The 12342-nt window shown below is 51.8% G+C and overlaps 2 protein-coding genes across 4 annotated transcripts; both read left to right on the top strand.

Moving 5' to 3' along the window:
* Window positions 1–680: 680 nt before the first annotated feature.
* On the top strand, window positions 681–3627 carry DPH2 (DPH2 homolog). 3 transcript variants are annotated; one of them, XM_003801203.3, is made up of 6 exons: window positions 681–977; window positions 1246–1358; window positions 1600–1823; window positions 2208–2885; window positions 2972–3148; window positions 3230–3627. In XM_003801203.3, exons 1-6 carry the CDS (start codon window positions 831–833, stop codon window positions 3352–3354), a joined length of 1464 nt encoding a protein of 487 aa, XP_003801251.1. In that variant the 5' UTR covers window positions 681–830; the 3' UTR covers window positions 3355–3627. The 3 variants fall into 3 exon arrangements, with proteins under 3 accessions (XP_003801251.1, XP_023363515.1, XP_023363514.1); XM_023507746.1 differs by having other exon boundaries at window positions 939–977; window positions 1194–1358; XM_023507747.1 differs by lacking the exon at window positions 1600–1823 and having other exon boundaries at window positions 910–1358.
* A 4213-nt stretch (window positions 3628–7840) lies between these two features.
* Window positions 7841–11432, top strand: ATP6V0B (ATPase H+ transporting V0 subunit b). Its single transcript, XM_003801202.2, has 8 exons — window positions 7841–8248; window positions 8968–9016; window positions 9264–9347; window positions 9475–9552; window positions 9758–9827; window positions 9940–9991; window positions 10191–10381; window positions 11129–11432. Exons 1-8 carry the CDS (start codon window positions 8182–8184, stop codon window positions 11153–11155), a joined length of 618 nt encoding a protein of 205 aa, XP_003801250.1. The 5' UTR covers window positions 7841–8181; the 3' UTR covers window positions 11156–11432.
* Window positions 11433–12342: the final 910 nt, after the last annotated feature.

Raw genomic sequence — 12342 nt, 5'->3', positions numbered from 1 at the left:
AGACTCGCTTGAGCCCAGGAGTTGGAGGTTGCTGTGAGCTGTAATGCCATGGCACTCTACCCAGGGGGACAGCTTGAGGCTCTGTCTCAAAAAAAAGAATGTAGTGCCCGATGAACAATAAGCACTCGGTATATGGCTGGTTGTCAGACTGCTTTGAGGATAATAAATAACAGTTTCACTGCATGTAATATGACCAGGACTACTTTGTAAAGCATAAAATGTGTCTGACCCTCACAACGATCCTATTAAGTATTTTGCAGGTAAGGAAGCTGGCATAAAGGCGTTCCTAAGATAGTAGCAGGTGACCAAGCACCATGTTAAAACCCAGACGTTGAGCTATAAATTAAGCGGTGCTACCTCGCTAAGTATAAAGAGCACATGAAAAGCTCACCTGTGACCAGCTGATAGCGCGTGCTCAAATCGGGGTAGTTATTTTTAAGGAGTCGGTGTTGTTGAGCGCAGGCTGAGCGCAAGACCCCGCGCCAGGAGGTGGGTAGGGACTACCACACCCGCGAGGCTCCGCGCCCGCCTAGAAGGCGCTTCCGGCTGGCCTCAGACTCGGGTGGAGCATTGGTTCTCCGCGGCGGAGGGATGCTGGCTTACGATTGGTAAGGTTGCAGTCAGCCACGCCTCTGGAACCCGGAAGTAATCTCCCGGGCACGCTGCTGCGTGGTGGAGAAGCGGGACTGTGGGTCTGGCTGTGGTCAGACTGTGATTCTCCCTCCCGCTGCAGAACGACTCTGACTTTTTGAGGGCTGCTTTTGAGGACTCAGGCCCCGAAGCTGCCCCAGGGAGGTCCCTGTTGCATACTGCTACTCAAGCTGTGTCTCATGGAGTCTACGTTCAGCACCCCTGCAGAGGCGGTGCTGCAGCGGGAGGCGGGGGTCCCGGGACTGCTCACTCCTCCCGAGGACCTCGACCGAGTGTATGAGCTGAAGCGAATCGTTGGATTTGTCCGGGACCTGGAGTGTCAACGGGTGAGGGCAGGCTTAGGGAAGGGTACCTCACCTCTGTGGGGGTGAGTCGCCCAGAGGATCGGGATATTGGGGAATTTCGTGAGGATAATGGGAGGAGAGAATCAGGATTTATCCACAGCGCGTCGATATCCCTCCATCTACTCCGTGGGGCGGTGTGCCCGTTTAGGACCAGGACTTTGAAGGTTGAGTGGGGTTAATGGAAGGTTTCCTTTGCAGAGGCCCTCAGTATAGGAGACGCTGTCCCCGACTCCACAGTTTATGCTTATAGGTGGCCTTGCAGTTTCCTGACCAGCTACTGGGAGATGCTAGGGCCGTGGCCGCACGACTGGAGGAGATCACGGGATCGAAGATGTTCATTCTGGGTGATACAGCCTATGGCAGGTGTGAACTTGGGCTAGCCTGGGGACCCAGGCCTGACGGAGTTCATGTCTGTGATGATGTCTCCCTTCAATAGCCGTGTTTCTTCTTGATGATGATGGTGATAGCAACCCTTCTCATGTTCCCTTTAATGATAGTGTCTTCCTTTCATAAAGTCATTTTCTTCACTAACTGCATTTCCCTGGTGACATTAAGTCTGTTCCTGATGAGAACCCCTCTCACTGAAGGTATATCTCCCCTGCAGCTGCTGTGTGGACGTGCTGGGCGCTGAGCAAGCTGGAGCTCAGGCTCTTGTACATTTTGGCCCTGCCTGCTTAACTCCTCCAGCCTGCCTATTGCCAGTTGCCTTCGTCCTTGGTCAACGTTCTGTGTCCTTGGAGCTCTGTGCCAAGGCCTTTGAGGCCCAGAACCCAGACCCCAAAGCACCTGTGGTGCTGCTGAGTGAGCCAGCCTGTGCCCACGCCCTGGGTGAGGGGTTATGCCTTTTTATATAGGAAGGTTGGGCCAACTGCTTTGTGCCTTAATTTCCCCATTTCGGTGGAGCAACTCATGGTTTTGACCCTAGTCCAGGGGTCCTCAAACTTTTTAAACAGGGGGCCAGTTCACTGTCCCTCAGACCGTTGGAGGGCTGGACTGTGGGCCCCGGGAAGAGTCGGCTGCTAAGCAGGACAGGCTGCAGTGGCAAAAACACCCGGTGGGCTGGATAAATGTCCTAGGCAGGCTGCATGTGGCCCGTGGGCTGTAGTTTGAGGACGCCTGCCCTAGTCTTTTGAGTCACATTTAGTCTTCCGGGGATGAGGGAGCTCTTGCTTTGTCAGGCTCCAACCCTGACACCACCTCCTTCTCTTCCAGAGGGCTTGGCCACTCTCCTGCGCCCACGGTACCTGGACCTGCTAGTCTCCAGCCCAGCTTTTCCTCTGTCACTTGGGTCCCTCAGTCCAGAGCTTAAGCCCCTGGAGTGTTTTGGGCGCCGTTTCCCTCTGGCCCCAGGGAGGCGTCTAGAAGAGTATGGTGCCTTCTATGTGGGGGGCTCTGAGACCAACTCTGACCCCGACCCAGACCTGAGCCGGCTGCTCTTGGGATGGGCCCCAGGGCAACCCTTCTTTTCCTGCTGCCCAGACACTGGACTTACTCAGGATGAGGGTGTCCAGGCTGGGAGGCTGAGAGCACGAAGGCGATATCTGGTAGAGAGGGCCAGAGATGCCCGAGTAGTGGGGCTGCTGGCAGGCACACTGGGTGTGGCCCAGCACCGTGAGGCACTGGCACACTTGCGGAATCTGACTCAAGCCGCCGGGAAGCGTAGCTATGTGTTGGCCCTGGGGCGTCCCACCCCCGCCAAACTTGCCAACTTTCCCGAGGTGGATGTCTTTGTACTGTTAGCTTGTCCTCTGGGGACCCTAGCTCCCCAGCCTTCTGGTAGCTTCTTCCGGCCTATATTGGCACCCTGTGAGTTGGAGGCTGCCTGCAACCCTGACTGGCCACCTCCAGGCCTGGCTCCCTACCTCACACATTATGCGGACTTGTTACCTGGTGAGTGGTGGGACACTGCCCAAGCTGGAAACTTGGGGCATAGAGTTAGGGGGCCAGTATGGATTTTCTTTCTCCCGCCTTTCCAGGCTCTCCCTTCCATGTGCCCCTCCCACCGCCTGAGTCAGAGCTGTGGGACACCCCAGATGTGTCACTCATTACTGGGGAGCTTCGACCCCCACCTGCCTGGAAGTCGTCAAATGATCCTGGATGCTCAGCCCTGACTCCACAGCCCCAGCTAGAGCTCATTGAGAGCAGCCCTGCTGGTAAGTGTGCAGATCTCCACATCCAGCGGAACTCTTTCTCCAGATTCAGCTCACTCAGCCTGAACCCCCTCCCTTTTATAGCTTTATTCCTTAGTTCCCGGAGTTGGCAGGGGCTGGAGCCCCGCCGGGGTCAGACACCAGTGACAGAAGCTGTGATTGGAAGACGAGGGATTGCCATCGCCTATGAGGATGAGGGAAGCAGCTGATACTGTGTGGGGCCAGAGACACAGATAGACTTATCAGTCACTGCTAGGACTACCTGTACCTTTAGTGCTTCCTGTACCAAACTCCTATTCTCTTGGCAGGATCCTGGAAAGAGCCTGGGTGGGGGAGGGCAGGCAGTCCCTCACTGGGGATAGGATTTGTCTCTGGCACAAGGCTTAGCACATATTGGCTTAATAAATGCTGACTTGGCACCTGTGGCTCAAGCGGCTAAGGTGCCAGCCATATACACCTGAGGTGGCAAGTTCAAATCCAGCCTGGACCGCCAAACAATGGCGGCTGCAACCAAAAAACAGCCAGACGTTGTGGCGGGCGTCTATAGTCCCAGCTACTTGGGAGGTGGAGGCAGGAGAATCACTTGAGCCTAGGAGTTAGAGGTTGCCACAGCACTCTACCCAGGGTGACAGCTTGAGACTCTGTCTCAAAATAAATAAATAAAATAAAAAATAAATGCCTATTATTTGGGTGATGAAAAAAATGACTGGGGCTTCGCTGAGGCCTTCTGGACCTGGGAACAGCCTACGACCTTTGGCCAATCCCAGTTCATGGTCTGCACTTGAGGGTATGCCTTTGTCAAAGGGCTGGTACTACATGCTCTAGACTAGGGTTTCTCAACTGTGGGACTATTGATGTTTTGGGCCAGATAATTCTTTGTTGTGGGGGCTGTCTTGTATATATTAGGCTGCTTAGCATCCCTAGCTTATGTCCACTAGACATTTGAACACCCCAACTTTGCTGGGTGTGGTGGCTCGTGCCTATAATCCAAGTACTCTGGGAGGCTGAGGCAGGTGGATCATCTAAGCTCAGGAGTTCAAGACAAGCCTGAGCAAGAGTAAGACCCTGTCTCTAAACATAGCCAGGAGTTGTGGTGGGTGTCTGTAGTCCCAGCTACTCGGGAGGCTGAGGCAAGAGGATCACTTGAGCTCAGGAGCTTGAGGTTGCTGTGAGCTATGACAGCATGGCACTCATGACAAAGTGAGACTCTGTCTCAAAAAATAAAAGAAGCACCCCAATTGTGACAATCAGAAATATTTCTAGACATTGGCATATGTCCCCACTGAGGACAAAATTACCCCCTTTTGAGAACTACTGGTATAGACTTACACTGTTTAGTACAGTAGCCACTAGAAACATGTGACTATTTAAACTTAAATTAAGATTAAAAGCTCAGTTTCTGGGGCAGGCGTGGTGGTTTATTCCTGTAATCTTAGCACTGGGGAGGCTGAAGTAGGTGGATTCCTGGAGCTCAGGAGTTAAGGACCAACCTAAGCATGAGTGAGACCCTGTCTCTACTAAAAATAGAAAACTTAGCTGGACATTGTGGCAGGTGCCTGTAGTCCCAGCTACTCAGGAGGCTGAGGCAAGAGGATTGCTTGAGCCCAAGAGTTTTTGGTTGCTGTGAGCTATGACACCATAATACACTACTCAGGGCAACAGAGTGAGACTCTTGTCTCAAAAAAAAAAAAAAAGCATATTTCTCTGTCACACTAATCATGGTAGTGGTGGGGGGTACAATATAGCTTTAGGCTATTCCCATAATTGCAGAAATTTCTGTTTGTTGGACAACGCTGGTCTACACTGACTCAGATTTATTTTTCAGGAAGATCACAGAAACCCAAATAAACCAGATACTTTTTCTTTCTGTTTCTTTTTATTTATCAAACACCACAGGTCCTGCACAGGTCCTGTGGATGGAGATATGAATTGTATTTAACCAGATTGCTGTCCTCACATCTTAGTTAGAGAGACAGTTAAAAATGCAGTCACCAGGCTCAGCGCCTGTAGTTCAGCAGTTAGGGTGCCAGCCACATACACCAGGGCTGGCAGGTTGGAACCAGCCTGGGCTTGCCAAACAATGACATTTACAGCAACAACAAAAATAGCCAACTCGGTGCCTGTGGCTCAAGTGGCTAAAGCGCCAGCCACATAACACCTGAACTGGTGGGTTTGAATCCAGACTGGGCCTGCCAAACAACAATGATGGCTGCAACCAAAAAAAAAAAAAAAAAAAAAATAGGCCTTGTGTGGGCACCTGTAGTCCCAGCTACTTGGGAGGTGGAGGCAGGAGACTCACTTGAGCCCAAGAGTTGGAGGTTGCTGAGAGCACTCTACCTAGGATGACAGCTTGAGGCTCTGTCTCAAAAAAAAAAAAAGAAAAAGAAAAGAAAAATTAGCTGGGCTGGGCAGCACCTGTGGCTCAAAGGAGTAGGGCGCTGGACCCATATGCTGGAGGTGGCAGGTTCAAACCCAGCCCCAGCCACAACTGCAAAACAAAAAAAACAATTAGCTGGGCTTGTGGTGCATGACTGTAGTCTCAGCTACTTGGAAGCCTGAGGCAGGAGGATTGCTTGAGCCCAGCAGTTACTGTGAGCAAAGCTAATGCCAGGTCACTCTAGCCTAGAGCAACAGACTGAGACTCCATCTCAAAAAAAAAAAAAAAGTTAGCTGAGCATGGTGATGCACCTCCATAGTCTTAGCAACCAAAGAGTCTAAGGGAGAAGGATCTTTTGAGCATAAGAATTCAAGGTCACAATGAGCTATGATTGAACCATTGCACTCTTGCGTTAGTGACAAAAGTGAGACCCTTTCTCTCTCTCTTTTTTTTTTTTTTGTAGAGACAGAGTCTCACTTTATTGCCCTTGGTAGAGTGCTGTGGCATCACAGCTCACAGCAACCTCCAGTTCCTAGGCTTAGGCAATTCTCTTGCCTCAGCCTCCAGAGTAGCTGAGACTACAGGCGCCTACCACAAGGCCTGGCTATTTTTTGTTGCAGTTTGGCTGGGGCCGGGTTTGAACCCGCCACCCTCTGTATATGGGGCCAGCGCCCTACTCCTTTGAACCACAGGCGCCACCCCGAGACCCTTTCTCTTAAAAAAAATTGTCAGGAGAAAAAGGGTGAAAAGGACATTTGGTTATGAACCAACATGGTTTTGCCTCAGGCAAAGTTAGCTTGCTGGACCCTAAACTTTAAAAAGGATGAAGTGGCTCAGCGCCTGTGGCTCAAGCGGCTAAGGCACCAGCCACATACACCTAAGGTGGAGGGTTCGAATCCCCAGCCCAGGTTTGCCAAACAACAATGATGGCTGCAACCAAAAAATGGCCGGGCGTTGTGGCGGGCGCCTGTAGTCCCAGCTACTTGGAAGGCGGAGGCAGGAGACTCGCTTGAGCCCAGAAGTTGGAGGTTGCTGTGAGCGTGATGCCATGGCACTCTACCCAGGGGGATAGCTTGAGGCTCCGTCTCAAAAAAAAAAAAAAGAAAAAAAGGATGAAGTGAAAAGACTACCCTTTTCATTTCCCACATTTGCTCATCCTGATATATATATATATGTGTGTGTGTGTGTGTGTGTGTGTGTGTGTGTGTATACATATATATATATCGCTGTGGTTGTAAACTGACTTGTGGTAATCTGGATAAAGTGGCCAACCATCATGTATTCTATAAATATGAACCGAGGACCCATTTTGAAGATCCAGGCGCTGGAAATAGAGCAATGAGCCTGACAGAAACCATGGTGCTTCAACTCTTGGGGTTGGTGTGTGGCGGGGGTAGATGGACTAACAAAATACTTAATATGCCAAATAGTGATAAGTACATACCATGGAGAAATATAAAGCTGGGAAAGAGATAGGAGTGCTTGGGGGTAGGGAAATGCAATATTAAACAGAATGGTCAGGGAAAGCCTTTTGAAGGTGAGCAAAGACTGAAAGAAAATTACAGAATGCGCCACATGGATAATTAGGTGACCTAGAGGGAACAAGTGCAAAATGAACATGTGCGTTGTGGCTAGCACATTGAAAGAATAGCAAGTAGGGCAGCACAACGACCAGAGGAGGGAGGGAGTGAATTTAGAAGTCAAGTAAGGGGGATGGGGAGCTGCATTGGTTGAAGCCTAGTAGGCCATTGTAAAGACTTTGGCTTTTATTCTTAATGAAATGGTAGCCAGTGGGCCATTTAAACAGGGGGAGTGATGCGCTCTTAAATGTTTTTTTTTTTTTTTTTTGACAGTTTCATTGTGTCGCCCTCAATAGAATGCAGTGGCTTCACAGCTCATAGCTACCTCAAACTCTTGGGCTTAAGCGATTCTCTTGCCTCAGCCTCCCAAGTAGCTGGGACTACAGGCGTCCACCACAACGCCCGGCTTTTTTTGTTGCAGTTGTCATTATTGTTTTAGCTGGCCCGGGCCGGATTCGAACCTGCCAGCCTGGGTGTATGTGGCTCTTAAATTTTATAAGGATTGCAAAGGCATCTAGGAACCCAAGGCAGTCATAATACCCTGCCACTGGGTTAGGGAGGAATTCCTGGAAGAATGACTTCTGAGGACCAGTAGATGTTAGCCAAGCAACCTATGGGGCTTGAAGAAAACGGGATCCAGCTGCGAATGGAAGAGAGCACAGCGCCCGCCCCGAACTGGGTGGGACCCTAAGAGGCCAGCGGGAGTAGCAGTGATCGCAAGCTGAAGTAGGAAGGACTGCAAGCAGGCTCTGGAATAAAGCTGGGCCGGCGGGGCTAGGCTGAGGTGGGATGACTGGGCAGAAGTCAACGTACTTAGCAAGGAAGAAGCCGGAGCCTCTGCGGAGACGCCCGACTACAACTACCACTATCCTTAGCGCGCACAGTTCCGGCGTCGCCACGTTTAGACAGACTGTGGGTCTGCGCGGGACCGGGCGTGGGGTCACGTGGTGCAAGCGAGTCACGTGGGCGAGTCAGGTGACGCTGCGGGGCGGGACGACAGCCTGCGGGGCGGACAGTGGACGCAGGGACGCGGTGTTAGCTCTGGCCCCACCGCTCCGACCCCCGCCGTCGTTGCCGCCATGACCGGGCTAGCGCTGCTCTACTCCGGGGTCTTCGTAGCCTTCTGGGCTTGCGTGCTCGTCGTGGGTGAGGCGGGGTCCTGGCGGGCGGGGGGCAGTGTGAAGCCGAGCTGGAGCCAGGCGGGGGAAGTGATGTGCAGGGAATACTGAGTTCCAAAGCGGGCTTTGTACCCCCAGCTTCGAGACTGGCCTCACGACTGTTGAGTCTCCGACTCAGACGGAGGAGACCTAGACCTCCACCTGCTTGAGGAAGGGCGCGGGCGGAGGATGGTGGGGGCAGTACCAGGCCCTTTCTGTCACTGTCACCATCTCCTCTACTCTGCTGTTGTCCCTTTTCTTGCTGCTGACCGGCCTGCTTGGGTCACAAGCCGGCTGCTCCAGTTCCTCTTTTCGTGGTAGTTTTGCCCTCCCCCACCCACGGCTTGTTGAGTAAACAGCAGCTCGTACTGAGCTGGCGGGATCTGGTGGGGCCTGGCCGAAGCGTTTGTTCCCTTCTTTCCTCCACGGTATTGAGGCTTGTCGGTAGCGTGCATGTGGAGGATCTTGCTCTGGGAGGTGGTGTCGTTGGGGGAGGTACGTTATTGAAGGAGTGTCAGAAGATGGAGACCTGAGCAGAGAAATCTATATGGACAGCTGTACTTGCATCTGGGGGCTGTTTTGAGGCTCTCCCTTGATTCAGCAAATGTTTAGGGAGGTGACCCTTCACCTGGGCAGCTGCTGCTTCTCTGGGTTGGGGAGCTCCTCCCTAGAGAGTGCCTAACCCCGTTTTTTTTCTGACTGCTGCAGGAATCTGCTACACCATTTTTGACTTGGGCTTCCGCTTTGATGTGGCATGGTAAGGGAGGGAGGGCAGGGAGAGAATTCCCCCAGGAGCTTCGTCTCTGCAGCCTTCCCTCTTCCCTGGTCTGAGCCCCTCCCTCATGCCACCCCCAGCTGCCTGAGAACGTGGACCTTTGGAAGATGTGAAGTTTATTGTTGCGGACCCAGAACTCGTGGGGGTATAGGAGAGGTGGGAGGCTAAGAATTTTGTGCCTCTCTTCCCTGCCAGGGTTGAGTTACTTTTTATCCTGTCTCCACACCAGGTTCCTGACTGAGACTTCACCCTTCATGTGGTCAAATCTGGGCATCGGCCTAGCTATCTCCCTGTCTGTGGTTGGGGCAGCTTGGTGAGTGTTGGGGTGGTGGGACTGGGGTCAGGGACTGAGTCATGGCAGGTGGTGTCACTGGGTTCTTAGTCATCCTGGGGGCAGTGACAGTTGGGTTCTGCTCATCAGTTTCTTACCCTTTCACCAGGGGCATCTATATTACTGGCTCATCCATCATTGGGGGAGGGGTAAAGGCCCCCAGAATCAAGACCAAGAACCTGGTCAGGTAAGTGTAGGGGCCCTTGGGAAGTTGTCGGAACCAGCTGTGATTAGAGCTACTTGTGTGTTTGAAATGACATGCTGCTTCTGCCAAGCCGCCTGGTGAGATGGGATGTTAGTAGAAGGGATTTTCTGGGGAGGAAGATTGGTTTCTTTCTCATCTCTTTTCCCCTCTCCTCTCCACCCCCTACCCCCACCTCTGCCACTACCAGCATCATCTTCTGTGAAGCTGTGGCCATCTACGGCATCATTATGGCAATTGTCATTAGCAACATGGCTGAGGTATGGGAGACCAGGGTGGAGGTGGTCACCCATTCCAATGTTTTCTACACATTACTTAGAGATGGGAAGGTGCATAAGAGGTGGTTTCTGTTTACTTTTCTGCCTCCCTCAGCCTTTCAGTGCCACTGACCCCCAAGCCATTGGCCATCGGAACTACCATGCAGGTAGGTAGGTGGGTGTATGTGAAGGTAAAAAGCCCTCTTGCCTTCCACCTTGGACTTCATGTTTTGATATGCTTTCACCTACTTTGTCCTGCTTAGTGGATTTGGGGTGGGCATTATCCCTATTAGCCCACATTGGTCCTTGTTTTCATTTTTCCCTATGCCTGACTGGGGCTCAGGGTGCCCCTCTCTATCCTCCCAGGCTACTCCATGTTTGGGGCTGGTCTCACAGTGGGCCTTTCCAACCTCTTCTGTGGAGTCTGCGTGGGCATCGTGGGCAGCGGTGCCGCCCTGGCTGATGCTCAGAACCCCAGCCTCTTTGTAAAGATTCTTATCGTGGAGATCTTTGGCAGCGCCATCGGCCTCTTTGGGGTCATCGTCGCAATTCTTCAGGTGCCAAATACCCCTTCGGGGCCTCTGTATTCTTGTCTTCAACCTACCTTTATCCTCCTTATAAAAGAAGCTGAAGAGCTCCTCATCTCTACTTAAAACCATAGAACCGCCCAAGAGCTTCCACTGTCTCATTCCTATTTTCTAGTTCTCTTTTTGAGGCTTTCAGTTTGTTTTTGTCTCTGATCTGATGTCACTGACAATCATCCTGTTCCTTTCTCTAAAGCTTTGTAGGTGTTCAGCTCTCATTTAGTCTCTTGTATCATTCTGTTTTTCTGCCATTCTCTTCCTGTCTCTGTATTTCTTTGTGGTTTAGACTAAGTTGGGATTTTGTCTGTATTAGTCTGTCTTTGTGTGTTTAACTGTCAGAGCCTGTGTGTGTCTCTGTGACAATCCTCTCAGTAGGAAAGCATATCTGAAATATATGTTTCCTGCCTGACGGTATATGGGTTTGTAACTAAGGGTCAGCCTGAGGGTCTGAGTGTGACTCTTGGTGAATGGCTTTGTCCAGATTATACTTCTTTCCATCTGTCCTACACTCCGACTCTGTGGTTATCTGACTATCCCTGTTAATCTGTGTGTATCCATCATGTGTATGTCCATCTGGTTGGTCATCCATTTGTTGTGGTCTGTCCATCTACCCATGGGTTTGCCAGGTCTCTTCTCTGTCATTTATTTCTATCTTATCCATTATTTATCTGTCCCTGCCTGATTTCTCCTATTTTATTTATTTATTTATTTTTTTTGCAGACCTCCAGAGTGAAGATGGGTGACTAAATCTGTGTGGGTGAGGCTGAGCTTCAATCTTATTTATTGCTGGTTTTCCTGGGACAGCTGGAGCTGTGCCCCTTAGCCTTTCAGGGGCTTGGTGTTCCTTGTACTCACCACTTGATGCCTGCAGACTTGGAGGCACTACAGTCCAGACTGAATCTTCAGTGTGGGGAATGGGCCACTGATGGCAACTGTGTGCGCGATTGTGCACCTTTGTCCCCCACCTCCACCCCAACCCATCTTCCCACTGTTTGTGAAATAAATGTGTTATTTGTCTGGGTCAGTGTAGCTTTTGTTGCCCACTTGCGCCACCTTTCACGGAGGAAGTGTAAATGGGCCTTTGCTCCTCAACTTAGTACTAATCTCTTCTAACTTTCTGACTCTGTACACATCTCTGCTCTGGACAGAGGTGGCTCCTGGGTAGGGAAGTAAGGGTGCTGGAGAGGGTTACATAGTTCCTAAGTATCTTCGTTGAAGGGGACAAGGGAGTCCAGGGAAATGGGTATGTTTGCCTGGAGTCCTCCTAGCCTCCTGTCCTCAGCATTCTGCACTCTCTCCGGTAGGCCCAAATTGTCAAACCACATGTACTTACCTGGCTCTACCCTCAGACATCATCACCCCCTATCCCTGTGAGTTTGGGGGGCCCATTCCTGTGCCTCAGCCTCGCTAGCAGTAAATTACTGTCCCAGCCCCCATCCCTTTCCAGCAACCTCTGCTCTGATCTCTACTCTGTTCAAGGGGCTTGTCCAGCTCCTACTTCTGTCCGATCTCGTGGGGTTTTTTTCCCCTCTTACCCAAACTGTTACCCTGGAAACCGCGGCCACTTCCAGTCCATGTCTTAAAAGGGTCCTGCCCACTCAGCAGCCCCCTCTCTGCTGACCAACCTTCAATCACGCCCCCCCCCCCCATTAGTTGACAAATTTCTAAGCTGCTGCTTGAGTTGGCCCAACCTCTGGGCCCCCTCCCTTAGCTGAGTTCACGCTCCAACTCAGCCCCTCACCGCACTCAGAAGTTTGACCGTTCCATACCCTCTCTCTGACAACCCGTTGGATGGACCTGGCCAATTTCCTACGCCTCCGCGCCCCTGCCAGGTTCGGAGCCTCTTTAGTGGCCTGGATGGGCCCCGGGCCTGGGCGGACCTCTGAGCTGCGCGCGGCGGGTGCCGGTGCGCTGGAGGCGGGGGCCGCGGAGGC

Source organism: Otolemur garnettii, unplaced genomic scaffold (genome assembly GCF_000181295.1).
Source record: "Otolemur garnettii isolate 467f Iridium unplaced genomic scaffold, OtoGar3 scaffold00202, whole genome shotgun sequence".
NCBI classification, from domain to species: domain Eukaryota; kingdom Metazoa; phylum Chordata; class Mammalia; order Primates; family Galagidae; genus Otolemur; species Otolemur garnettii.
Note: the sequence above shows the minus strand (reverse complement) of the source record. Positions and strands in the feature narration are given on the sequence as shown.

Coding starts and splice junctions, on each gene's coding strand:
- ATP6V0B (XM_003801202.2), top strand. CDS start 8,182: ATGACCGGGCTAGCGCTGCTCTACTCCGGGGTCTTCGTAGCCTTCTGG. Junction 8,249..8,967: donor GGCTTGCGTGCTCGTCGTGG/GTGAGGCGGGGT, acceptor TGACTGCTGCAG/GAATCTGCTACACCATTTTT. Junction 9,992..10,190: donor CCATCGGAACTACCATGCAG/GTAGGTAGGTGG, acceptor CTATCCTCCCAG/GCTACTCCATGTTTGGGGCT.
- DPH2 (XM_003801203.3), top strand. CDS start 831: ATGGAGTCTACGTTCAGCACCCCTGCAGAGGCGGTGCTGCAGCGGGAG. Junction 978..1,245: donor GGGACCTGGAGTGTCAACGG/GTGAGGGCAGGC, acceptor TTATGCTTATAG/GTGGCCTTGCAGTTTCCTGA. Junction 2,886..2,971: donor TTATGCGGACTTGTTACCTG/GTGAGTGGTGGG, acceptor CCGCCTTTCCAG/GCTCTCCCTTCCATGTGCCC.